This window comes from Trachypithecus francoisi, unplaced genomic scaffold (genome assembly GCF_009764315.1).
Source record: "Trachypithecus francoisi isolate TF-2019V2 unplaced genomic scaffold, Tfra_2.0 Lachesis_group8, whole genome shotgun sequence".
NCBI lineage: Eukaryota > Metazoa > Chordata > Mammalia > Primates > Cercopithecidae > Trachypithecus > Trachypithecus francoisi.
The window spans coordinates 106395474-106422936 of record NW_022681473.1 but is presented as its reverse complement, the minus strand read 5'-3'; the positions used below and the strand labels follow the sequence as shown (position 1 = coordinate 106422936).

The 27463-nt window shown below is 49.0% G+C and overlaps 1 protein-coding gene across 1 annotated transcript in view; it reads right to left on the bottom strand.

Annotated features, from left to right (window-relative positions):
• Positions 1 to 213: 213 nt before the first annotated feature.
• The window catches only part of TMPRSS4 (transmembrane serine protease 4), a 44529-nt gene continuing 17279 nt past the window's right edge, over positions 214 to 27463 (bottom strand). Inside the window, exons 2-13 of the mRNA XM_033205660.1 lie at positions 25676 to 25709; positions 21557 to 21670; positions 16961 to 17113; positions 15391 to 15520; positions 12176 to 12277; positions 10178 to 10218; positions 7099 to 7258; positions 5545 to 5711; positions 4069 to 4167; positions 3716 to 3858; positions 1578 to 1727; positions 214 to 817 (exon numbers count right to left, since the gene is read on the bottom strand). Coding sequence (XP_033061551.1) covers positions 806 to 817; positions 1578 to 1727; positions 3716 to 3858; positions 4069 to 4167; positions 5545 to 5711; positions 7099 to 7258; positions 10178 to 10218; positions 12176 to 12277; positions 15391 to 15520; positions 16961 to 17113; positions 21557 to 21670; positions 25676 to 25709 — 1305 coding nt within the window. The 3' untranslated portion in view covers positions 214 to 805. The remainder of the gene's footprint in view (positions 818 to 1577; positions 1728 to 3715; positions 3859 to 4068; positions 4168 to 5544; positions 5712 to 7098; positions 7259 to 10177; positions 10219 to 12175; positions 12278 to 15390; positions 15521 to 16960; positions 17114 to 21556; positions 21671 to 25675; positions 25710 to 27463) is intronic.

The window sequence follows — 27463 nt, the reverse complement described above, 5'->3', positions numbered from 1 at the left end:
AGGGAGGGAGGGAAAGAAGCAAAGGGAGAAGGCCCTGTGTGGGAATGAAACTTGCTCACCCTGGCTTCTCTAATCTGCAGCTCACTCTTGCTGCCACTCAGCAGATCTGGTCTCCCTAATTCTTTTTTCCCCTGCCTCTTCTTTGAGACTCAATTGCTTCCCCAGAACTTTTTTTCTCCCCAAGTCAAAGAATGAAGGTTCAATGGTCCCAGCTCAGTTCTTATCAAGCATTCCAGCTAGCCTATGCCAGAGATGTCACACAGCTCTTTAATAATAGTGGCCATAGCTGTAATAACAATAACAACAGTAGATAACAGTAATCACACCAACAGTAGGGCAGTGCATTTTATAGTACAACTGGTTTCTTGCTCCAGTAGGCTTGGGGATGGGTGAAGATGGACAGGGCTGGCACAGACCCTTTCCTCCTCCTCTCCAGCCCACAGTGATCTGGGCTTTCACAAGACAACCTGCTTCCATTCAGTAGTGTGGGAAAGTTCCTTCTCGGCTTAGCAATACCCCTGAGACCCTGGCCTGCAGGCTGGCTTGTTCAGTGGGCTGCATCTCTCCCTGGGATGCTGGGAGCACCAAGTGTGGCTGAGCTAGGGCTGCTGACTTCCTCTGGGCGCCTCTGGGCTGTGAGGGTCTCTTACAGGAATTGAGGCCCTTTGCTGTTCCAAGAAATGCTGAGGTTGTGGGCAGAGGGGTGTACCCAAGGGGGCTCTTGCTCTGTGTCTGACTTTGGGGGATCCCCAGGTGGGCAGGGCAGGAAGGAAGCAGCTCCCAGCACTGCAAAGGGGCAGCAGCATTACAGCTCAGCCTAGAATAAGAGAGACGGATGAAGAGAAACTCAGATTATTTGAAAATGGACAAAGTGGTGACGTGCAAAATGAGTCTTCCTTTCCTGAGGCACTTTGCTTCTCTCGCTACCCTGCAGAGGGCCAGGAGGTCTCATGAGCCTTTCCACTCTCTTCCTTATCAGAATCTTCTCTCTAGAAAGGATCTGATAGTCTCATTCTGTCAGAAAAGAGAAAGACGGCCGGGCGCGGTGGCTCAAGCCTGTAATCCCAGCACTTTGGGAGGCCGAGTCGGGTGGATCACGAGGTCAGGAGATCGAGACCATCCTGGCTAACACGGTGAAACCCCGTCTCTACTAAAAAATACAAAAAACTAGCCGGGCGAGGTGGTGGGCGCCTGTAGTCCCAGCTGCTCGGGAGGCTGAGGCAGGAGAATGGCATGAACCCGGGAGGCGGAGCTTGCAGTGAGCCGAGATCCGGCCACAGCACTCCAGCCTGGGCGACAGAGCGAGACTCCGTCTCAAAAAAAAAAAAAAAAAAAAGAAAAGAGAAAGAAAGGCTTGGTGTGTTCTATTCCCTAAGGTATTTGCATTTAACAGGAATCTCTGACCTAAGGAATTTCAGCCTTAATAGTGCAATCTCAGGCTGTCCCTTGCTTGGAGGGAAAGTTATTTGGGATGTAAAGAGTTGTCAGAGCCATTTAAATCAAACCTAAGGATGGATTGGCACCTCCCGGGTAGAGGATGGAGGGAAGGCACAGTGGGTACGGCAAAGGTGCCTTACCTTCCAGACATTGTAGATCCAGTTAAGATAGGCTGAGACCTTGGTGTACACTCCTGGGGTGCTTGGGCCTCCGCAGCCATAGCCCCAGCTAACGATGCCCACCACCTGCCACTGGTCAGATTGGTACATCAGGGGCCCACCACTGTCACCCTGTGAGAGACCAGAACAGAGACTGCTGGGGAGGGCAGGTGAGGTGGGGGGGGCTTCTCCTTCCCGGCTTCCTGAACTGGCCCGTCTGTTCCCCTGAACTCCCTGCTGCTCTCCGATGTTCCACCCTCACCCTCTTTGCTCATTAGCACCCTGGAATGCTCTTCTCTTCTGGGGCAGAAGGGCTTGTCTGTGGGCAAGTAAGTTGCAAGCGTGCTGGTAGCCTTCTCTCAGAGATTCACAGCTCACATTAGCAAATTAAAGGCTCTGAAAGATGCCGTAAAAAAAAGTCTGGTTATTGGCCAGGCGCAGTGGCTCTCGCCTGTAATCCCAGCATCTTGGGAGACTGAGGCGGGTGACTCACTCGAGGTCAGGAGTTTGAGACCAGCCTGGCCAACATGGTGAAACCCTGTCTTTATTAAAAATACAAAAATTAGCTGGGCATAGTGGCAGGCGCTTATAATCCCAGCTGCTCAGGAGGCTGAGGTGGAGAATCACTCGGACCCAGAGGCGGAGGCTGCAGAGAGCTGAGATCAAACCGCTGCACTCTAGCCTGGGCAACAGAGTGAGACTCAGTCTCAGAAAAAAAAAAAAAAGCCTGGTTATCATTGTTTAACCTAGTAGTTCCAAAATTTATTTAATTACTTATAGAGTGCCTATTTTGTGCCAGGTAGTGTTCTAAGCAATTGGGATCCAACTGATAAAAAACCCAAAAGATCCCTGCCCTCAGAAAGCTTAGTGTCAAATAGGGTGAGAGACAGTGAACAAGCAAATAACAAAACAAGAAAATGCCAGATAGTGAAAAGTGCACTTATCTGGGAGCCCTTATCAGCTCCTTTAGCTCCTGGGGCTTCCTCCCTCTGAACCCAAAACTAGCCTAAATGCCTGTTTAATGCTACCCCCTTTCTCCCAACCACTGTGAGATCCCTGAGGGGTCTTCAAAGACTACCATGTTCATGGTACACAAGCGATGACTAAGAGATGCCTCTTAAGTGAAGGAATTTAATGACTGGAAATGGAGGTGAGAGTAGGGTAGGGGTTTTAATGAAAATGGTTCAGGCCAAGCACAATGGCTCATGGGAGAATCCCTTGAACCCAGGAGTTTGAGACCAGACTGGTACAACATAGTGACCCTGTCTCTATTAAAAAACATAAAAGAAAAAATTAAAAAAAGAAAATGGTTCAGACGATCTTCTGAAAGTATGGGGAAGGAAGACGGTCTACAGGGATTGCTAAACAGTCCTGATGGCCAATGAGGCCGGGGTGAGGGGCACGCAAGGGGGCTCTTCTAGCATCCTGCAGGTGGTAGTTCTTTCCTAGTGTAGTTCAGCAGCTTGGGGGCAATCACAGAGAAAATAGACTTGGGATTCCTGACCTCAAGGGGCTAATCATTCTGTAGCTAGTGAGAAGAGTGGGTGGGGAGGATGAGTAATGTAATCTTCATCGTTGTTGTTGTTTTTAGATGGAGTCTTGCTGGGTCACCCAGGCTGGAGTGCAGTGGTGCAATCTTGGCTCACTGCAACCTCTGCCTCCTGGGTTCAAGCAATTCTCCTGCCTCAACCTCTCAAGTAGCTGGGGTTACAGGTGTACCACCATATCCGTCTAATTTTTGTATTCTTTTTAGCAGAGATGGGGTTTTACCATGTTGGCCAGGCTGGTCTTGAATTCCTGACCTCAAATCACCTGCCTGCCTCAGCCTCCCAGAGTGCTGGGATTACAAATGTGAGCCACCACACCCAGCCGGTAACCTCATCTTTGAATGTGAAAGAGACTCTCTGATTGTCTGCATCCATCCATCCACCCACTCATCTATTCATACATCTTTATCTGACTGTATCCTTTCCTTCCCTCCCTTTCTTCCTCCCATAATCACACATTGAGTGCCCGTCATATGCAAGGCTTCCTGTGGGGCATGCAGCCTCTGGGTTTTCTCATCTCTCTAGAAGCTAAACCCTATTCTTAGAACTCCCCATGATTCTTGGAGGCCCCACCTGGCAGGTGTCCACACCCCCTTCCGGGATGCCTGCACACACCATCTTCTCGGTGACTTCCCCCTGGTACGCATCGTCTGCATTGCACCGTGTGCTGTCAATGACCTGGACTGACGCCTGCAGCAGTATGTCAGACATCTTCCCTGGGAGGGTAAAAACACTCACATTCCCATGCTTGCCTTCTATCCCCCAGCCCTGGATTGCCAAACCACTTTGCTTTCTGCCTGGCGCCTTGGTGCTTGGTCCTCCGGGATGGGTTTCTCTGAAGGGTGGTCCTCCTTCCCATCACTTCTGGAAGCTGCTTCCTCATACATGGGCATCTCCTGCCCTGGGGTCCTGCACCCAGGACTTACCTCCATTTTGCTTTGTAAAGCCCCATCCAATGACCCAGAGTGGGGTGGCTGGAGTGAGCTCCTCATCAAAGAAGGGCAGGCAGATGGGCCTGACCGTGCCTGCCAGGAGCACAGAGGAAAAAGGAGATCTTTTATTCATCATAATTGCTAATTTTCTGTAAATTATGATGCTTTATGATTATGGGGATCTTGCTGGTCTGGGAGAGACTGGGTTAGCTAATTCCTGCAGATAGTAAGCAACTTGGCTCTGGGCATGCCTTTAATAGGCAAACCAGACAACCCAAAGCCCGTATCCCCAACCACTTCCTTTATCTGACTCTCAGACACCAAGCCAACATTTCCCCTGCACTAAATCACCCCAGGGACAGATACTAGACAACCAGAGGCTGACCTCTATAGCCTAGAGAATTGTCCACACTATCCAATCCCAAGCATGCTCAATCTTGCCTTCCCTACCTTGGCCAGACCTGCCCATGGAAGCCACGGGTGGCTCTGGGCCATGCCTTCCCCTCACTCCTGTCTCCTGGTGGACCCAGCTGCTCCCCAGGTGTCCCTGTGTTGTGGGGGTTTCTCTCAGAAACTGTAAATAATAAACTCTTCTTTCAAAGTTAGTTGTGTCTGTGTCTGTCACCTTACCATACCTGATTAAAACAATTCCCAGGCACAAAGCTTGAAACATACCCCAGGGTTCAGGAGAGCCTGGCAGTTAAGCTCTCTGATAGGGGTCACACCAGGGTCTCTAGAACACTTGTTCCATGGGATGCTAGTAGAAGTGGCATGAAAAAAGGATTCTGTGGTCAAATAAATTTAGAAAATTTATGCAATAAAACAGATTATTTTAAAAATTTCTCATACCTTTAATAAACTAATGTGCTCCAAGAAGGGAGCTGTAGTATTAAAATGCTTCCCAAACTTATTTGACAATGGAATCCTCTCCTCTCCAAGGGGCCAGCGTCTTGTGGACCCCACAGTTGGGAATGCTGATCTAAATACATTTCAATATAAGCACAAGGCATCCAACAGAGCTGTTCAAAGACTCCGCAGGCTGCTTCACAGGTAATGGGTTCCCTGCCGCTGGAGGACAGCGAACAGGAGCACAATGACTTCTTGGCAGGGATACTGAGCAGGCTCTCGGGTATTGGTCAGTGGTGGGGAATGGGCTCGATAATCTTTTTAAAAGGTCTCCTAAAACTCCAAGATCGGATGAAACTCCAGTTCTCCATTGAGGGGCTCTACATAGGGAAGACAGGCCTTGGAAGGATCTCCGGCAGGGAACAGAGTGGAGGTGTTAGCTGACAGCTTGAGGAGGCCTCATGACATCAGTGATGTTAGGCTGACGCATTAGTTACAGACAAATGGGCAAGCGGAGGTCTTGAGAGGAGAAATGATGTGCCAGGGTCACTCAGTGAGCTAACAGCAGCGTGGGTGTGAAAACTGATGGGAGGGGCGTGGGTGGCCTCAGGCCCTGCTTCTCACCTGAGAAAGTGAGTGGGAGCTGCAGCTTCATGAGGGCGATGTCATTGTCTTTGGGGTACATGGGGTTGAATTCAATGATGATGATCTTGGCCACAGCCAGGGATGGGAAACTGCCCAGTTTGTCTGAGCCGGCCCGCACCTTCCAGTTGAACACATCGGTATGTTTCCTGGGGGCAGAGACAGCTGGGTTCAGGCCTGATCCAAGCCTGAGGAGGCTTTGCCAAGGGCTGGGTCCCCAGGGCCCTGGGGATTGGGGTACTGGGTATCACTGCCTTGGGAGGGAAAGATGGTGGTGGGGCAGGGATAGTAGAGAAGGGGCAGTCTTTTGGCACTTATAAGAAGTCGAATTCAAAAAGGGGATTTGACACTTTTTCCTTAGGGAAACCTGCCCAAGGAAATCTCAAGGAGGGCTGGGAAACGGGCTCCTCTAATGCCTGAGTTCTGGGGTCCTGGCGTTCTCTCCTCCAACCCTTTTCATTGTGTTACTCATGCTGTCAGTTACATTACGTGCTTTGTTTTTCCCAATGCCAGGAACAGCTTAGTGTGCAGAGATATTTTTCTAAGAAAGAATTTATAGCTCTTGCCAGAATCTCAAAAAAATAAACAACAACAACAACAAAAATGGTTAAGAAACGCTGGCCTAGATCATGAGTGCCTTGAAGACAGCAGTGGGGTCTAATGCACTTGGGTGCATCATCTGGTGCTTGGTACCTGGTAGGTGCTCATTAGATATTGAATGAATGAATGAATAAAAGTGAAGGGGGGTGGGATATGGTGGCTCACACCTGTAATCCCAGCACTTTGGGAGGCCGAGGTGGGCGGATCACTTGAGGTCAGGAGTTCGAGATCAGCCTGGCCAACATAGTGAAACCCTGTCTCTACTAAAAATACAAAAATTAGCCTGGCATGGTGGCACATTTCTACAGTTCCAGCTATTTGGGAGGCTGAGGCAAGAGAATTGTTTGAACCCGGGAGACGGAGGTTGCAGTGAGCCTGAGCCAAGATTGCACCATTGCACTCCAGCCTAGGCGACAGAGCAAGACTCTGTCTCAAAATAAATAAATAAATAAATAAAAAGTGAAGGGGGCCTGGGAGTGGCCCTTCCCTGAGGTAAGGCCAGGCCTCTCTGTGGACTGAAAAGGAACCTATGCTTTCTAATTTTTTAAAAGTTTCCAGACATAATGAGGAAGTGGCTATGACTCTAGACCCTGGAACAACTTCCTGGAAACAAGCAAAAAGAGTGAGTTCTTGGAACTTCAGGCAGGTGGGAAGAGCTTTTGTGGCTTGAACGATATGGGGGTGGGGTGAGGACTCTGGGTATCTGATGGTGTCCCACCAGGAAGAGGCCATGCTTGGTGACCAGTACCCTCTGCTCAGACACCCAAATGCCTAACAAAGGGCATCATGGCCATTGTTCCATTGGGGCCACTGCACCCTGGCAAACGTCTCTAGTGGGAGACTGAAGAGAAGGAGGGTGTCAGGAGACAGGACTCCAAGCTCTCTGGCCCATGACTGGCCTTGGTCCCAGAGACCTCCTTACAGCTGGGGCCTTACCTGAAGCAATGGGCTGCTGTGAGGACCCAGTGGGGGTCCAGGATGCTCCCTCCACAGACGTGCTGTTTGTCATACTGGATGCTGACCTGCCAAGGCCAAGAATCCACAGAGGCCTCCTCCCCGCCCACCACACGGGGTGTCTTCAGGCTCTCCCCACAGGCTAGACACAGGCAGAGGCAGGAAGTCAGGCTTTTGGGGATGAGGCTGCCTCCCCTCAGTACCCAACATGTGTTCTAAGCAGGGACCTTCTGGCTGGGGCCGGAGTGGGGAGAGGACCAGGCCAACTGGAGTTATTCATGGGAGGTATTGAGTATCCCAGACCACAGCCTTTCCCCAAACCTCCCTCTCCTTTTTTTTTTTCTTTCTTTCTTTTTTTGGTTTAAGATTGTGTTTAGGAGGTTAGACTACGAACATGGGTGTGTCCGTTGTGCTGGGAATTTGTGACCTTCCCAAGTGATGCAGAATTACGAAAGCTCTGCCCAGGTGGTGTGTCCCCAGCCACTCCCACTGAGTAACAGTAAACAGACACCCACAAGCTGTTATGTGACTCGGAAGTGGACAGTCCCAAACTCCACCTTCTCCAAGTCTGTTCCCCTTGCCAGCGGAGTCTCTCAATCTAACATCCTGTCTTCCTATTGACTGACCTGGCTTTCACATCCCCTGACCCCTGGAACTCCAGTAAAGCCCTCAGGTCCCACCTCTCCACCCATGCTCTGCCTCTTTAATTCTTCTGGCAGCCACCACCATGGTGGCCATTCTAAAGGGAAAGGCTGCTTCCCTTTCCTGTGTGTCAGGCGCCGTGCTGGGCTGGAGCCTTTCAAACACCATCTGATTTCAAACACTGCTTTCTCCATGCCACCTTGCCCGCTCCCCCAAAGCCCTTCAGGATCTCCCTTGAAGGCAAAGTAGAGTTTCCACTCCTCCTGGCAGCCTCCTGCTGTTTCATATAAAGTCTCTGTCTAGCCAAATTGATCTGCTTGTAGTTCTCTAAAAAGTCATTCTGTTTTTGATCCAAAAAGATGCCCTTGCCATTGAAATGCTATCTCCTCTCCTAGTTCTCGAAATCAGGGATCCCCAAACCCTAACCCCCGGACCTCAAACCAGTACTGGTCCATGGCCTGTTAGGAACCTGGCTGCACATTAGGAAGTGAGCGGCAGGGGCAAGTGAGCATGACCACCTGAGCTTCACCTCCTGTCAGATCAGAGATGGCATTAGATTCTGTAGGAGCACAAACCTTATTGTGAACAGCACATGTGAAGGGTCTAGGCTGTGCGTTCCTCATGAGAATCTAGGCTAGGTGTGGTGGCTCACGTCTGGAATCCCAGCACTTTGGGAGGCTCAGGCAGGCAGATCAGCTGAGGTCAGGAGTTTGAGACCAGCCTGGCCAACATGGTGAAATGCCGTCTCTACTAAAAATACAAAAATTAGCCAGGCGTGGTGGCACATGCCTATAGTTTCAGCTGGGCTGGTGGCGGGCACCTGTAGTCCCAGCTATTTAGGAGGCTGAGACAGGAGAATCACTTGAATCCAGGAGGCAGAGGTTGCAGTGAGCCGAGATCGCAACACTGGACTCCAGGCTGAGTGACAAGAGTGAGACTCAGTCTCCAAAAAAAAAAAAAAAAAAAAAAAGAGAGAGAATCTAATGCTCTCTATCCCCTTCTTGGTTTGTGGAAAAATTGTCTTCCATGCAACAAGCCCCTGGTGCCAAAAAGTTTGGGGACCACTGAATTCTAAATCATTCATTAATCTAACCAATTTGTGTCAAGTGCCCTCTGTCTTGGGGCAGTGCTGGGTGCTGGGAGAGAGTGGCAGGCAAGACAGACAGACATGGCCTTTTCCTCCTTGAACCTACAGATGCATTTTTCAGTGTTTAGCCTGGGCCCCCAGTCCCTGGGAATTTCCCTTTCTCTGGCATTCCCACAGGCTATTCCGAGTGTTGTCCACCCTTTCAGAGTTGTTGAGTTTAGGTCTTGTCTTCTTGGTAAAACAGAGGTCCCGCAAGGGAGGACCTGTCACTTACGCTCCTTCATACCTTCAGGGCTACTCAGTGCAGAACCTCAGATGGTTTGGCCATTCATTCATTCATTCATTGACAGCTACCACGTGTCAGACCCCACACACTAGGTATTGTGGAGTCGGAGTGGGGGGCACATGATAATGAATGAAACTCTCAACATCCTGCAGGGAAGCATATACACTCCTAAATTGCAGAGGCAGCATTGTGACCTTCTTCCTTTAGGTGTTCTAATTTCTGGCTGTCCTTCCAGGCCAGTCTCAGTTCTCTGTGAAGCTGGTAGGATGAGATGAGCCACAGGGCTTGTTTTCTTCTCTGATCTCCTCTGTTAGAGCTAGAAGGGTCCCTAGAGATCCTTGACGGGCAGCTGGACTAAACAACTTCTTGGGAAAATGAACTTCAGGACGGTCAGGTGAATGACTCGAGGCCACACTAGAAGTGAACGGGACTGGTGCCCAGGTCTTCTGACCCCTGTCCAGCTCTCTCTGCAGCATGTCCATTGTGACTGCTACTCAGTTTGGTATTTTCCACATGCTGTCTTGCATTTCTCTCTTACTTAGTCATAAGCTACTGAGGATAGTGGCCAATTATTTCACTCATCTGGTACTTTCTACTTCTAGCCAGCAACTGACAGAGTGAGACATATTCTAACTGTTCAATGAATATTTGCTCAAATAATGAATGTAGGTAATCTGATCTTGGATACCTGAGCTGATTGTGACAAAGAAGGCTATGTGGGTCCTGACCAGGGGTGGGAGGCAGTGGAGGCCCCGTCCTGCCCTTTTCAGTCTTCCTAACGCTCTCTCCCAGGTCTCCACTTAGGTTGTGGAGCCATGCACAGATGGTAGAAGAGGGAAACTGAGGCTTGGAAAGACCCAGAAAAAGAAAGTGACCTGCCCAAGGCCACTAACAACTCGAGGGGGCATTGACCTGCAAGCCCAAGGGCTGTAGACCAAGGCAGAATGAAACTTGGAGTCCCAGAAATTTAGGAGTGAAGATGAAGGTCTTCCTCCTTGCTCATTGCTGGCCCAGGCCCCAAACCCTCAGAGATCTGGGGTACTCACCAAGACAGTGCAGGGAGACCAGGGAGCCTGAGAGACAGGGCCTGGAAGACAGACACAGCACCCTGTGATTTAAGCCTCTTGCTCAGCTGGGAGGCAGGGACTTAAGCCTCCCAATGCTATTAATTCAAGTCCCCTCCCAATACCTGGGGAATGTGGAAGCTGCACAGTGGGGAACATGTGGAGAGCGCATTGACATCCATTGCATTTCCTGCACTGACACTTCCATTTGATTGGATTCAACACCCCCACTGCTGAGTACCTATGGTGCACTGGGCCCTGCCTGCTTCAAAGCCCAGCCTGGGCTCCTGGGACCCAAGAGGGAAGAGGGCAGATCCCAGAACAGAGTCTGTGGCACTGCGGGCTTTCCAAATGGAAGAATGGGATTTTGATGGAATTTTAGGCAAAGGATCATTCTGGACCAATCCTGTCCATTTCAAGATTTACTTTTAGTGAATGAAGGGGACCAGCCCCTGCACCACCTGTGGGCATTTCTCGTCAGGTGGAACAAGAGACTTGAGAAAAGAAAGAGACAGAGACAAAGTATAGAGAAAGAAAAGTGGGCCCAGGGGACCAGCGCTCAGCATACGGAAGACCCGCACCACCGGCACCGGTCTCTTGAGTTTCCTCAGTATTTATTGATCATTATCTTTACCATCTCGGAGAGAGGGATGTGGCAGGACAATAGGGTAATAATGGGGAGAGGGTCAGCAGGAAAACATGTGAACAAATGTCTCTGTGTCATAAACAAGGTTAAGAAAAGGTGTTGTGCTTTCATATGCACATACATAACATCTTGGTGCATGAAAGAGCAGTACTGCCACCAACAAGTCTCACTTCCAGCCCTAAGGCGCTTTTCTCCTATCTCAGTAAATAGAACATACAATCGGGTTTTACACCAAGACATTCCATTGCCCAGGGACAGCAGGAGACAGATGCCTTCCTCTTATCTCAACTGTAAAGAGGCCTTCCTCTTTTACTAATCCTCCTCAGTATAGACCCTTTACTGGTGTCTGGGCTGGGGGATGGTCATGTCTTTCCCTTCCCATGAGGCCATATCTCAGAGTATCACAGGGGGAGAAACCTTGGACAATACCTGACTTTCCTAGGCAGAGGTCCCTGTGGCCTTGCACAGTGTATTGTCTCCCTGGGGTACTTGAGATTAGAGAGTGGTGATGACTTGTAACAAGCATACTGCCTTCAAGCACTTGTTTAACAAAGCACATCCTGCATAGCCCTAAATCCATTAAGCCTTGAGTAAACACAGCACATGTCTCTGTGAGCACAGGGTTGGGGGTAGGGTTATAGATTAACAGCATCTCAAGGCAGAAGAGTTTTTCTTAGTACAGAACAAAATGGAGTCTCTTATGTCTACTTCTTTCTACATAGACACAGTAACAGTCTGATCTCTCTTTCTTTTCCCCACAGGTGAATAAGCGGCCCTCAGCAACATCCCTGAATGCTAAGAAGCCAGCCTCCTCTCTGAACTGCTTTGCCACAACGTGACAGATTTCAACTGGATGCTCTGCTCTAATGTAGGGTGACGAGGCTCAGGAATGGGCCACCCACAAGGGCCGTGGAGCCTCTTCCCTGGAGCATCAAGAAGGTGGGGAGCTCTGGCTGGGTAAGTTGGGGGGGAAGGACAAAGTGACTTTGCAATCTTGATTATTGGGCAATTTATTAGAAAATTTATGACAGTAGCAAAAACTATTTACTATCCAGGTTGAGGGAAAGGTCACATTATCCATCCCTCTGACTTTGAATAGGACAACACACTTTGTCCAGCTGTCCATTGTGTTAAAAACAAGTCAACACAGAAAACCTCTCCAAAATATGAGTCTATAGCTCTTGGCACTGAATGATCTGTCTGGCTAGGGGTTCTTCCTGATGTCTGGCTTACATTCCCCTGGCTGCTTAGGGTTCCAGGTGAGCTGGTTGCCACCTGAAGAGCAGCATCCATGTGGGGGCCTTCTGTAGGCCAGAAGGTGTCCCCTCACTTACCCACTTGAGTTCCTCACGTGAAGCTCCTGGCTGTTTTCTGTGATTTCAACAACATCCAGATCCTGGTCTGGGCCAATCTCCACAGCTCTGAAAGTGGGTTTGCTGCTCACATCGAGAGACAGAGAGAGAGAGAGAGAGAGAGAGAGAGAGAGAGAGAGAGAGAGAGTTGTGAGCTGGGGCAGGGGGTTACAACATGATGGTAGAGTTGGCTCCCACTCTTAGGAGAGAGGGTGGCAGAGAATGCCTCGTGGGGAGTGGCCAGGGAGTGGAGGTGGTCTTAGTCAGTGAAGATGGGGCCTGCTTTGCTATACAATAAAGAATATATCCTTGGCATCCCAGGACTCAACCCTTGGTGCTGTGCTGATGTAACTTGCTTTCTTGGGCAGGGACTCCAAATCCAGAACCCAGAGCCCTGGAGAGATGGTAAGGGTCTCCTTTCCAAACTCCCAGCTCTGTCCCTATTTCAAATATCCCAGCAATGTCTTTTGGTTCACAGCAGGGAAAGAAAGAGGCATAGGGGCCCAGATTAGCTCCCTTCTCACCTGGGAGGGAGTTGGAATGTGGATATTGGGTTCTCCAAACAAGGCATCTGGTTTGACTTTAATAGTGGGGATATACTTTTGGCCCCCTTAGAGCTATTTAATAGAACAGGACTGGATTATCTTCGTAAGAATCCAAACAAACGTTTATCTCAACTGGACCACCCTCCCTCTTTCTCTCTGCTAATCCATGCTTGCCTGCTTTCAAACTTTGGGTTGAAGTTTTTCCTCCAACAAGAAGTCTTCCCTGATTAATTCCATCTCTCTGATTTTTCCTTTACTGAATCTGCCTCTTCTAAATCTTTTCCTTCCATCCCCAACCATGCTAGCAATGCTAGTAGAAGCTCTCCATGGAGGGGTGGGTCAGTCCATGATACTGGTGGTTTGGCACATTCTCAGGCAGGAATGCTGGCACTTCCTGGAAGGACCCAGGGAGGACTCAGACCTGGGAGGACTAGAGTCCATTTTAGGAGTCCTCATAATCTAGGTTCTGTCCCTGGCTCTGGCACTAGCTTGATGTGTGGTCTTGGGCAAGTCACATTCTTTTTCTGGGTCTCTCCAAGCCTCAGTTTCCCTCTCTATAAAAAGATGCATGGGGCTGGGCACAGTGGCTCATGCCTGTAATCCCAGCATTTTGGGAGGCTAAGGTGGATGGATCACCTGAGATCAGGAGTTCAAGACTAGCCTGGCCAACATGGTGAAGCCCAGTCTCTACAAAAATACAAAAATCAGCCGGGCATGATGGCGAGTGCCTGTAATCCCAGCTATTCAGGAGGCTGAGGTGAGAGAATCACTTGAACCTGGGAGGTGGAGGTGGTAGTGAGCTGAGATAGCACCATTGCACTCCAGCCTGGGTGACAGAGTGAGACTCTGTCAAAAAAAAAAAAAAAAAAAAAAAAATGCATGGACTAGATGATCCCTAGGATCTTCCAGATCTTGAAATGCCTATGGTTGTAGGACAAGAAGGGCCTCCAATCTAGAAGGAGGAAAGAAAGTAGAGAAATCTGAGACCTAGAAGGAGGGAATATGGTGGAAATGGACATTCCCAGGAAAGTTAACTTCTGTTCACCAATTCCATCCCAATGAATGATTCTGATGAACTTTGATTTTATAAAGCACAAGAGTCAGGTGGTTTGGTGCCTTAGTGAGCTCCATAAGGACAGAAATTCCAGGAGCCTATCACCTTAAGATCCACTGGAGACACCCGGGTTTCATAATCAAGCCTCAGTCTGCTGTGCTAGGTACGGCTGACGGCTGACGCAGCAGTTGACTAGACTACAGTGGAGAGCGGGGGCTGGCTGCAGCGAGGCTGGGCTCAGTGGCTGCGGGAAGAGGAGAGAATAGCAGGTGCCGGGCATGACTTCCTCACTCTCCTTGAAATGAAGGTGGCGGGGTGTGCTTTCTGGAGGGTACTGGAAGTTGCCCCCTGTGGAGAGTAGAGAGCAGCAGAAGCCTGATGAGCAGAGAAGAGAGAGGCAAATAATTCTGATTGATTTGTAATGGCTGCCTGGAGCATTTACTGAAAAAGCACTTTGAGGCTACATGAGGGATCCATGGGAGAGAGTTCTGTGATTGATTGGTGATGTCTGCCTGGTGGAGTTGTTTTTGTTTTTGTTTTTGGCCTAGTCTCTGGGTCCAGTCTCTTAGAATCCTGAAGAAGTTTGAGGCCTGCCAGAGATAGGTTATCTTACTCTGCAACTGAATGCATGGGTTCCTTTCCATCCTCTCCAGCTAAACTCTCTGAGTGATCAACCATCTCATCAGCCCCTTCCTTTATAGATGATGTCCTACATGAGAATAAAGAATCACCCAGTGTGGAAACAGAAACACTGTGAGAACTCCTAATGTGCAAGAATTAGGGATCTTGGGCTCAAATTCTAGCCCTCTACCTCCCAACTACTACCCTAGCAAGTTACTTACTTTCTTTGAGCCTATTTATGAAATAGATATAATAACTATCTTTTGGGGTTTCTGCCAAAATCAAATGAATATAAATATATAAAATGCAAATTACTCTTATTATAATCTTACACCTTTTCATCCACTCCAGATTTGGAACTGCTTTTGAAATTTGCAGAGAGAGCTGGGATTGCCGAAAATGGGGCCCCACTGAAACTAGGTTCACTTAAGCTAAATCTTAACCAATGAAACTTTGAATAAGTTAACTTGGCTTTTGTATTACTGGGCAGGAACCGTTTCTGGCAAAGTCAGGACAAAGGAGTGAAGGTTGAGGAGTAAAGGAAAGGAGAGGACTGCATAGAAGCTAGAAGTGTGTGTGTGTGTGTGTGTGTGTGTGTATGTGTGTGTGTGTTGGAGGGCAGCACACATTCTCTCACTGGCGTTCCAAAACCTTCCTATGATGCATGGACTAGATGATCCCTAGGGTCTTTCACATCTTGAAATGCCCATGGTTCTAGGACAAGAAGGGGCTCCAATCTAGAAGGAGGGGGTACTATGAGGTTGGCATTACTTCCTCCAATTCACTCCTGAGGAACCTGAGGCTTAGGAAATTTAACTTCTTGTTACTTATAAGTGAAATGCTGGGATTCAAAAGCCATTCTGCCCAGCTCCAATGCCTGTATTTTTTAGGAAAGAGAGAAGAAGGGAGGAAGGAAAGGAGGAAGAGGAGGAAAGAGGAAGGAGGGAAAAAGGAGAAGAAAGGCTCAGGTTGGTTACCTGCTGTAGCCCATTTGCCTACAGGCTGTCTCGGCCAAAGCTTCTGTGAAGTTGTCGAAACAGGCAGAGAACCAGTTCCCTGTGGCCGGGTCCAGCACCTGCAGGGTGGATCGGTCCTTGGAGAGGCGGACTGGGAGGAAAGGAACCTGGGTTAGATGGAAGAGGGGGCTCATCTGGTCCATCCCCCTCAGAACTCATCATGAGACTAGTCCAACCTCCCCCAACCTAGAACTGGGGGTACCACAGAGCCCCAACACTTTCAACGTCAAGGAAATTTCCTCCATTTGGCTTTGTCTATTTGGGCCCCATTTTGACAGTAGCTAGTGTGACCAGATGTCCCAGGGTCAGTCTCTGTTTTGACCTGTTGCCCTGGCCCAATGGTTAATAGTGCCCCTTTTGCTCTTACAGGTATCAGTTTTGATGATCAATTATGTGGTCACTCTACCCAGTGACCATATACAACTTGTTTAAATTGTATGGACCACATACCCATCCACGGTCCATGCAACTTTCTCAGCCTGGGGAAATGTCTCAGAGAGGGACCTAGGTCCTTCTCCAAGAAAGGTCAGGGGGGAGGTTGAGTGAGAAGTCCTATTGGCAGTAGGATGACAGGTGCCCTTGGGCATTTGACTTCTGATAAAGAAAGAGCAAATACACAGGAAGTCACTCAGCCCTGCCCTTAGAAGCCCCATCACTCATCTCCCTACCTATGTTTTTTTTCTTCAGAGCCCAAGTACCAGGGGGATGAAAGTAGAAAAGTCCAGCCCAAGAGAGAACGTGGGTTTTATGCTCAAAACATCTATCCATTGAAAGGACCTGGCTCAGTCCTGTCACATAGCGCATCTCAGCAAGCACTAAAGAATAGAAGGACCAATAGCTGGCGAAGTGCTGAGAAGTCTCTTTTCTAGTCTCCTTGAAATAACAGATCTCATAGAAAGGAGGAACGCTCCAAGGTCACCCAGTCTAGCCCTCCGCCTGAAATCCACCCAGGCACAGCACGCACGGGGCAGGTTCAGTTACAATTTCCTGTCCTTTCTGGCTCACATTTGTTCGTCAAATAGTTACTGTTTGCTATGTGTTAAGTATTGGGATTTAAAGGTAGACAAGACACAGTCCTGCTCTCAAGAAACTTATACAGCAGGGTACAGTGGCTCACGCCTGTAATCTCAGCAGTTTGGGAGGCCAAGGCGGGCGGATCACCTGAGGTCAGGAGTTTGAGACCAGCCTGACCAACATGGCAAAACCCTGTCTCTACTAAAAATATAAAAATGAGCCAGGCATGGTGGCTGGCACCTGTAATCCCAGCTACTCATGAGGCTGAGGCAGGAGAATCACTTGAACTTGGAAGGCAGAGGTTGCAGTGAGCCAAGACCAAGCCATTGCACTCCATCCTGGGCCACAGAGCACTCTGCCTCAAAACAAAAACAAAAACACACAAACAAAAAAAGAACCTTATACAACAAGGATGAAAAGTGACAAGTAGGTGGCGGATACTATGCAGTGGGCCATGGGGACCTGAGCAGACCTCCTGCTGGGACCACTCCTCTTGTCCCTCAGACCCTGCACTCACCTGCCACTGCAGGCCCTTCGGGGAAGCTCTTGACACAGTGCTCCTCATCCTCTCCCAAGGGACAGTCCAGCTCCCCATCACACAGCTGCTTCCTTGGGATGAAGTGGAGGGGTTGCCCGCAGAGGAAGTAGTATTTATCCAGAATCACCTTGACTGGAAGGCAAGTGCAGGGAGGGGCAGAGAGGGCTGAGGGTCAGGCTTGAGCAGGGAGAGGCTGGGTTTTCCTGGAGATAATGCTGGGCTCTCAGACGCATGAGTTCCAGGCTCAGTTCTGCTACTTTGTAGCACATAGACTTGGCCTGAACCTCAGCTTCCTTGTCTGTAAAGTGGAGAGAGTAACACCGGCCCCATACCCACACGATGTCTGAGGATCAAGAGAGGTCACGTGTATGGGAGAAATTGAGAAACAGGCTGGTACCTGCCTCTTACCCCCAGTGCTGGCTCAGTACGTTCTGGTAACAGAGGAGGAACCCAGAGTCTGAAGACCCAGTTCTGAGTCCTAGCTCTACCACCTACTGTGGAACTTAACTTTTTTTTTTTTTGAGATGGAGTCTCGCTCTGTCATTCAGGCTGGAGTGCAGTGGTGGGATCTTGGCTCACTGCAGCCTCCGCCTCCCAAGTTTAAGTGATTCTCCTGCCTCAGCCTCCCGAGTAGCTGGGATTACAGGCACGTGCCACCATACTCAGCTGATTTTTTGTATTTTTAGTAGAGATGGGGTTTCACCATGTTGGCCGGGCTGCTCTCGAACACCCGACCTCAGGTGATCCACCTGCCTCGGCCTCCCAAAGTGCTGGGATTACAGGCGTGAGTCACTGTGCCCAGCCATGCTGTGCAACTTTATATGGATCACTTTCCCTCCTTAGTTCTCAGTTTCCTCATCTGTACAATGGGATGATAGTATCTATAATATCTGCCTCACAGGGCTGTTGAGAGCATGTGGTATGATGGTAGTTGTAAAAATGTCTCGTAACTATCAAGTATAGTTCTAGAGTTGGGTGCTTTTATCTGGGCGAAAGAACTGTTGAAAGATAAGAACACATGGACATATGCAGGGGATCAACACACTCAGGGGCCTGTCGGGTGGGAGGCAGGGGGAGGGAGAGCATCAGGAATTATAGCTAATGGTTGCCGGGCTTTACACCTCAGTGAAGGGTTGATCAGTGCAAACCACCATGGCACACGCTTACCTATGTAACAAACCTGCACGTCCTGCACATGTACCCCAGCACTTAGAATAAAAGTTGAAGAAAAAAAGTAATTAAAATATATAAATAAAAATAACTAAAATTAAGAAAAAAAGAGAAAGATCTGTTAAGGGCTTGGTCCTTGGTTGTTCTGTTTCTCTTGCTGTCTTTAGATTCTGCCAGCTGCTTTCAAATTCTGTTGTTCTTTTGCCATCTTGGGATGATGGAAAGATGTCGAGTGTGTTTAATCCTTCAGGGGGGCCGGGCGCGGTGGCTCAAGCCTGTAATCCCAGCACTTTGGGAGGCTGAGACGGGCGGATCACGAGGTCAGGAGATCGAGACCATCCTGGCTAACACGGTGAAACCCCGTCTCTACTAAAAATACAAAAACTAGCCGGGCGAGGTGGCGGGCGCCTGTAGTCCCAGCTACTCGGGAGGCTGAGGCAGGAGAATGGCGTAAACCCGGGAGGCGGAGCTTGCAGTGAGCTGAGATCCAGCCACTGCACTCCAGTCCGGGCGACAGAGCGAGACTCCGTCTCAAAAAAAAAAAAAAAAAAAAAAATCCTTCAGGGAACTGATATTTTAACACTTTTTCTGGCCGTGCATGGTAGTTCACACCTGTAATCCAGCACTTTGGGGTACCAAGGCAGGAGGATTGTTTGAGCCCAGGAGTTCAAGATCTATCTGGGCAACATAGTGAGATCCTTGTTTCTCCAAAATAAAAATAAAAAAAATTAGCCAGGCATGGTGGTGTGTCCCTGTGGTCCCAGCAACTTGGGAGTCTGAGGCAGGAGGATTGCTTGAGCCCAGAAGTTTGAGGCTGCAGTGAGCCGTGATCACACGATTACACTCTAGTCTGGAAGACAAAGTAAGACCTTGTCTCAAGCAAACAAACAAACAGACAAACAAACAAACTTTTCCTTAGTGAAGATTCACAGGCAGACACCCTGGCAGGAGGGGACTCCTCCTTCGTAACTCAATTCTTGCTTGGCCTGATGGGCCCCTCTCGGTCCAGTATCATCCTGGGCTGGTCTTAAGAGTAGTGGCATTAAATCTAATAATGGTCCCTGCTTGTCACCGTGTTAGGAGCTTTCCATACATTTCTTCATGTAATCCTGGTAACAGTCTTGGGAGGGAGGTGTTATTACTAACTCACATTACAAACAGGGACATGGAGAATTGAAGGTCAGGCTTTATTTTCCCAGGGCATACAGTGCTTCCAGTGTACAGCCAGGGCCCATCTAACTCTCTGGGGAAGCTTGAGATGTGATCGCTGGCCCTGATGCTCCTGGCTTGAGTGAAGCAAGGGAGAAGGAGGAGCCAGGTATTACCTAGCTCTTTGGAGTTTGGTTTATGATCAGAAGCCAGGGTAAGGCAGAGTCACCCCAGCCTCCTGGGACAAATCCAGGAGACAGCGTTGCCAGTTGAGACTCCAGAAACCATAGGTTGAGGGAGCCCGGCCCAGGATGGAGGACTGGGTTACAACCACTGATTACAGAATCCGGGGGCCAAGGATGTGGAAGCCATGTAGGACCTTCTGGGACAGGGAGTGTCCAGCTCTAAATTATGCTTCAGTGCCTGCCTGGCTTTCCCTGGATAACTCTGGCCCCCTTTATCTCCACTGTGGCAGGGTATATGCTTGTGGAAAGCAAGCTCACTTCAACATTAGCCTGAATAGAACAGGATGGCAAGTCTGCTGATGTCACTGCAAACCTCCATCGTGTGGGCAACCAAGACCAAGGAGAAAGGGTTTGGGGTCATCTGCATCTCACACCCATCCAGGGCTCCCAGGGCTTTGAGTGGGGTTTATATTGTGGCTCTGCATTTCTACCGCCACGAGATGGAAATGAACCTGTCCAATCAGGGCACTGGGGTCCTTCCCAGCCTTGACCCTGACTGCCCCTACTCCTCTCCGAGCCTCAGTGCTCGTGTAGAAGGGGGACCAGAGGCTCTCTCAGTGTCCTCCAACCAGGCAGTTGGCTGCTACTGCTTGAAATGTCACCACAGTTACAAGTGCAGATTCCTGAAAGGCCAGCTATTCCCTGGCTGCACAGGCAGTCCTGCCCCAATTAGCAAATGCATGTCCTGGGTCACATTTCGCCAGCTGCTATGTGATGACACACTCTTTTGCAAAACTTGGTTTTTAGCTTGGTCGTTTACATATGTTATCTCATTGGTGCTCATGATATCACTTTGAGGGAGGAAGGACATTTTACAGGTGAGGAGACTGAGGGTACAAGGCAGTGAAGGACTTACTCAAGGTCACGCAGCAGCAAGTGGCAGAGCCAGGATCCCTGTCTCAGGTGTCCTGATTCCTAGTCTGGTCCCCAGTGCCCTACTTCTTGCTGTGAAAAGTTGCGGTCAGTAACCTGCTGTGCTCATGTGGATAACAAAGGCAATGACTCCACCATAAGATGTGGGAGCCGAAAAGGACCCACATCCCTGCTCCTTCAGTTGAATCTTCTTTATCACAGATAAGGGCCTGAGGCAGAGAGGCCTGCTCAAGACCACACTGGGCCTCAGGCACTAGCCATGGTGAAGGCCAGGCTGAAGGGGGCCAGGTGTCGGCTGCCTGGGGGGTCTTCTCTGCTGCCTCCTCTTTCTCCCCTCCTCACAAGCAGAAACTCTCCCTGTTCTTCCAGCTGCTGCTCAGAGCCACTCAGCTTTCAATCTGCAGAAGATGGGAAGGAGGGGGCAGGGGGCGTGGCGGCCCTGCAAATTGCCTGCGTGGGTTAGGAACATGTGCCACTATGCTCTCCCTCTAGAAGAAGTCACCTGGGATAGAAGCCATCTGGAACAGATGGGGGCTGAGTTCATCTCCCCTTTCACTCTTAGAATAAGGTTCTCTTCAAAGCAGGGGGTGGATACATATGGTTTCCCTTCCTCCCTTCCTTCCTTCCTTCCTTCCTTCCTTCCTTCCTTCCTTCCATCCTTCCTTTCTTTCTTTCTTTCTCTCTTCCTCTCTTTCTCTTTTTTCTCCTCAAATTCCTTTTATTATACCAGTGATTTTTTTTTCTGCAAAGCTTTATGCAGATCACCTGCCCCTGACTGTGGGGGTGGGGGCTGCCACTTACTGAGGGGGTGAAGGACAAGTAGGGGCTGCCACTTATGAGGTGATGATGGGAGGGGCGGGGCTGCCTCTCACTGAGGGGGTGAGGGCAGGGGTGGGACTGCCTCTTACTGAGGGGGTGAGGGCAGGGGTGAGACTGCCTCTTACTGAAGGGGTGAGGGCAGGGGTGGGGGACTGCCTCTTACTGAAGGGGTGAAGGCAGGAGTGGGGGACTGCCCCTTACTGAAGGGGTGAGGGCAGGAGTGGGGGACTGTCACTTAATCAGGGGTGAGTGTGGGGGTGGGGGGGTGGGCCCTGTCATTTACTTAGAGGGTGAAAGTCGGGTAGGGGCTGTCACTTACTGAGGACAACCACAATGATGATACTCGCCAGGCTCAGTAGTGCTACGATGATGGGGATCCCCACCTTTCTGAAGGTCTCCATGGGGGTACGGGGTTTGCGCAGGGGGCTGACATCTGTAGGAAGGTGGGAGGCAGAGGGGAAGAGCATACCGTCAGCACTTGGTGGTCCCTGAGCCAAACTCCACAGCCTGCCGCCCTCTGGCCGGTGACAGCAATGCCTTGAGGACAGTTTTGGTTAATGCTAGGGGGTTATTCCTGCAGACAAGGCTTAGCTTCATCAGCACATGGTTACCCTGCCTCTTCTCACTTATCCAGGCTCACCTATCATTCCTGAGTGTCCCTCAAAGGAGCCCCCAGGCCAGGCTGCCTCCCCTGTGTCTTGCCTGAGCCTGTCCCAGGACGTTTCTGGGTTTTGTCTGACTTTTGCCTGCCCGAGAGAGGCCTGAGCCCCTGGAGCATGTACCCATTCACTGTGCCACCATTTATCCTTTTCCTGACCTCCTGACTTAGTTTTTGATTAAACATTAAGCTTCAGGGAGGCAGGGGCCTCCAGCACAGTGCGTGCTTAGTAGAGGCTTAATAAACATTTGCGAATCAATGCATCTTCAATCCCACAAACAGCAAGTCCCCAGCCTGGTCCTTGTCTTTAAAGAGATTACCATCTGGGGGAAGAGGCAGACACAGATGCCAGTCCAGCCAGGTGGAAGATAATATATGTTATAATAGAGACATCTTCAAAGGTAAGCTGATGAAAGCCTCCTCAGCAGGTGGCACTTAAATGCAGTCAGGAGGGAGGCGCTGGCTCAGCTCAGTCAGAGGCATGGAGGGGGCCTGTAAGCTGCCTGGTGTGCCTGGTGTACCAGGGGAATAAAGGCAAGTTGGAAGGCAGGATGGGTGAAGGCAGCTGTGGAGACTCTTGAACACTATGCTAAGGAGTCTGGGTTTTATCCTGAAGGCAGTGAGGAACCGTTGAAAGTTTTTGAACAGTGGAGAGACAGGATCAAATTAATTTTAGAAAGATGGATCTAGTCGGGTGTGGTGGCTCACGCCTGTAATCCCAGCACTTTGGGAGGCCAAGGTGGGTGGATCGCCTGAGGTCAGGAGTTCAAGACCAGCCTGGCCAAGATGGTGAAACCCTGGCTCTACTAAACATACAAAAATTAGCCAGGTGTGGTGGTGCATGTCTGTAATCCCAGCTACTTGGAAGGCTGAGGCAGGAGAATCGCTTGAACCCAGGAGGTGGAGGTTGCAGTGAGCTGAGATCGTGCCATTGTACTCCAGCCTGGGCGACAAGAGCAAGACTCCATCTCCAAAAACAAAAAGAAAAATGGATCTTTCATCAGAGAGGAGATGGATTGGAACAAAAGAGTCTGGGGTTAGGGAGACCGGGTAGGAGTTTATTACTGCCTAGAACAGAGGTGATAATAACTACATTGTCAATTGCACATCATTATCCAAGAAGAAGGAACTTGGCAAAGGGAAAACGTAGGCAAAATTAGTATCAGTAAGTATCAGAGACATATTCTTTTAAGTCCCCCGCTCCTGTGGGAAATAAGCTGGGGAGGTGCCATGGGGACTGCTCCCCTGGGGGAGCTGTGGCAAGAATTCTGGAAACCCTGGAAAGCAACGGACCGGCTCTCCTGCCCTCACCTCCACATGGCTGGCTCCCTCTCCTCCTCCCAGTCTTTCTTCACTGTCACCTTCACAGTGAGGCCTACCTGGATCTCCCTATTTAAAATGCAGCCTTTCAACCTTTCCTATCCTCCTTTCTTGCTTTCTTTTCTTCCAAAGCATGCATCACCTCTAACATATGCTGTATTTGACATATTTTCTGTCTCCTCCCACCCTTCCATGAAATGAAGACTCGTTGAAGACAGAACTTGTCTGTTTTGTTCACTGCTGAATCCCTGGTACCTAGAACAGTGCTTGGTCCATAGCAATTGCTCAACAAATATTTGTCACATGAACATGAATTGTTCTTGGCTCTGTTCTCTTAAGCACATCCCTTCTACTACCTACTTCTTTTCTTTTCTTTTCCCCTCCCCTCCCCTCCCCTCCCCTCCCCTCCCCTCCCCTCCCCTCCCCTCCCCTCCCCTCCCCTCCCCTCCTCTTCTCTTCTCTTCTCTTCTCTCTCTCTCTCTCTCTCTCTCTCTCTCTCTCCTTCATTCACTGAATCTGCTGCCCAGGCTGGAGTGCAGGGGCAGTGGCATGATCTTGGCTCACTGCAACCTCTAACTCCTGGGCTCAAGCCATCCTTTTACCTTAGCCTTCTGAGTTGCTGGGACTACAGGCATGTGGTACCACACCCAGTTAACATTCATATTTTTTGTAGAAATGGGGTTTTACCATGTTACCCAGACAGGTCTCAAACTCCTGGGCTCAAGCAATCCACCCCCCTTGGCCTCCCCAAGTGCTAGGATTACTGGCATGAGCCACCATGCCCGGCCCCCTCTACCTTTCTTACAGGTCACATTTTATTCTGCCTTGAATGATGGCTAATCACATGTCTGGCTCTATTTCTTTCCTCAGCTCTTCAAAAGCAGAGAATGGCATCCTGCCAGAGATTGGCACCCAGTGAATGCCAGTACTAATGAATCTGTTGACAAAGGAAAGCTTAGGACACTTTGTGTTTCCCCAAAAGAGAGTTTTAACTTCAGACACAGAGGCCACGCAGTGGGAATGTGGACTGAAATGGTATTGCCTGTAAACTATGACCTGGCACAAAGTAGCTTATCAGTAATATTTGCTGATACTGTTTTTAAAGTTCCAGCAGCCAGTCTTCAGAATTGTTCTCTTTCCTGTGGCCATGACTATGATGACATTTTGTTCATGAATTTATGCATGATTTATTTATTGAGCACCCACCTCTGGTAACATGAGATTGGTTTGTTTTCTCCAAGAGTGAGTGACCCATGGGGAGCCCTGGGTTCCTGTGTCCAGGGCCAGATATTCTCCGGGAGCATCTGCTTCCCCCACCAGGAAGGAAAGAGCTTTCATACCTAGTTTAAGTTAACGAACACAGTGAGCTATGAACAGCCTCTTTGCCAGCTGTTGTTCCTCCCTCCAGCCTGTCCTATCCACTGCAGCTAGACAGAGCTTCCTAAAAGCTGCTTTCATCCTGTCACTTCTTACTCGAGGGCCTACAAGAGACTTCCACATCTGGATTATGTCTTTCAAAGCCAGTGTAATTTGGCCTCTCTCTCTGAGCCAAATGGACTTCCACTGCTAGTCTTCACCAATTCCTAGTTCTGCATAGGCACGTTCACTCCCTGGTCCTCGAGCAAACTCAGCTTGTTTTCTGGTTTGAGAGTTCTCAGGCTTGCTTAGGTGGTGGAGCAGCTGGCACCCTGGTGTTCTTTGGGGACACCATGGCCTACTCTTATATTAAATTCCAAAGTATCAACTAGGCACCATTTTACTTGCTAAAGATTACTTCGTCTGTGGTCGTTGTTAACTCATGACCCAGAACTGGGAAATAAATAACTTGTCAAGCAGGATTGGCCATTTTCTCACTGATCTGTTCATATTAACGTGTTCCTTGCTCTTCTGTTTTGCTGATCTAGCAGGCTATCAGGAGTAGATATTAATGGTTTAAGAAAATGCAATGGAAGAAAAATACCTCCTTAAATTTGAGATCATTCTATTTTTTAACTTATTTTTCTTCCCCTGGAAATCAGGCAAGCATTGCCATTTTTCATGAAAATGCTTCTGGCCAGCTTGTTCCTTGGCAGCACAGTGGGACCGTGAACTCCATGAGACCAGGGACTTCGGCTGTCTTAATTACTGTGATAGGCCAGCATCCAGCCCAGGGCCTGGCACATGGCAGGTACTTACAGTTTTAGTGAAATAATAAGAGTAACTGAATGAATGAATTGGAGAATCATTGTTTTGGTGATTTTAGGTTTGTTGGTCCTATTTCCCCAGAGACCAGGCCTCCTGCTTCTAGAATGAATCCTGGAATGTTTGCTGAGTGATGGATAGACAGGTGGCTGGATGTCACCCATGGCACTTATCACTTTGGTGGTGGTGGTGAGGGCCAGGCGAGAGTGGCTTAGGATCTACTTGGTAGCTGAAACTCAGAGGCTAAGGTGGACAAACGAAAGCTGGACCTGAACTTACCGAGGCTGTTCAGAGGTTGATCACTGTCAGGATCCTGCAATTGAAGGACAAACAGTCAGTGAGTTGAGGTGGGAGCCTCTCCGGCTGGGCCTAGCAGCCTAGGGGAGGTTCTTGGGTCTTGTCTATATTCCCTTCTCCCTGAGTCTAAAGTAGGGGTCTCTGTGTTATCCAAATACCTGGTTCAACAAGAAACATTCAGTCATACACCTATTTGATCTGTTTCAATTAGTTTACTTATTAATTTACTTAGCCAGTAGCAACTGATTAGCAATTGTAGAAGCAACTGGCTGCTGGTTTGTTGTGTAAATTGCTGAATTCCTAAAGATGATTCTGCTCTACTATCTGCTTTTGTCAATGATTTGTCTATGTTTACAGATACTATATTTCTGTAAAAACTTGGATCGACATTTTACAAAAGGGAACACCCAACTAGCCAACAAATACCAAACAATGCTTAATGCCATTACTTATCCGGCAAATGCAGATTCAAACCACAATAAAATATCTCTACATAAACACCAAATGTCTAAAATGTAAAAGACTGACAATACTGTGTTGATGAGGATGTGGGAAAACAGGAGCTCTCAGACTGTTGGTGGGAGTGTAAATTGGTACAAATACTTTGGAAAATGGTTTGGCTGAATCCACTAATGCTAAACATACAACTATTTTATGATTCTATGATCCAGCAATTCTGCTCCAGGAGATAGCCAAGAGAAACGAGAACAAACGTCTAGCAAAAACCCTGTGCATGAAGGTTTATAGTTGCTTCATTTGTAATAGCTAAACATTGGAAAAACCCAAACGTCAGTCACTGGTAGAGTAGATAAACTGGCATTTTCATATAATAGAATATAATTCAGCAATAGACAAGAATAAACTAATTCAAAATGCAATGATATGGATGAATTCCACAGACATAATGATGAAGGGAAGAAAATAGTCGCAAAAAGTACGATTCTACTTATCTAAAGTTTAAAAGGTGAGGTTAATCTATAGTGATAGAAGTCAGAATAGTAGTTACCATGGGGGGGGGGAGTTAGTTATTGGAAGGAGCACAGTGGAGTCTTCTGGAAAACTTCTGGATATTATTCTTGACATTGGTTACACGGGGGTTTATATGTGCAAAAATTCACTTTAGACTTGAATGCCTTACTACATATATGCTACCAACACTATGACATTTCTGGGCATAGTCTTAGGCCACCATTGATGCATGTACACAAATACACGCAAAGGCATTTCTACTTACTCACACCACTTCACGTGTGCACTCGGCACACACACAGCCACATAGAGTCACATGGAGGAGCCACTGACACAAAGGCTCACATACAAAATACATGCACACCCTTTCAGCCAGGCAAATGTTAAAGGGAGGATGCTGTCTGGGTTTACGCCCTCTGAACCCTGTGGTCTAGGTCTCCACCCAGGGACTTGCCTGCCCTATTGTGCTGAAGTCATGACCCGCCTTGGTGGTGGTTGGAGGAGTCGCAGGACCTTGTACATTTCCGGCTGGAGATTTTTTCTGTTCCTCTTGGGAGTGAGAGGGCCCCTTTTAATCCCTGAGTGGGTGACCCTGATTAGATATGGAGGGAGGGTCCCTGGGTGTCGCCTGCTCCACGGCTAAGCATGGTGGACACAGCAATAGGGAGGAGCTCTTTCTTTTCCTCCCAAACGAGCCTGTAGTCTGCTGGAAGGACATGCCTGGCCTTGCCCTTGGGTGACACTAGGCCATGGGCAGCCTTGTGGTGTAGCACACAGCTTGGTTCTGCAGTCTGCAGGGGT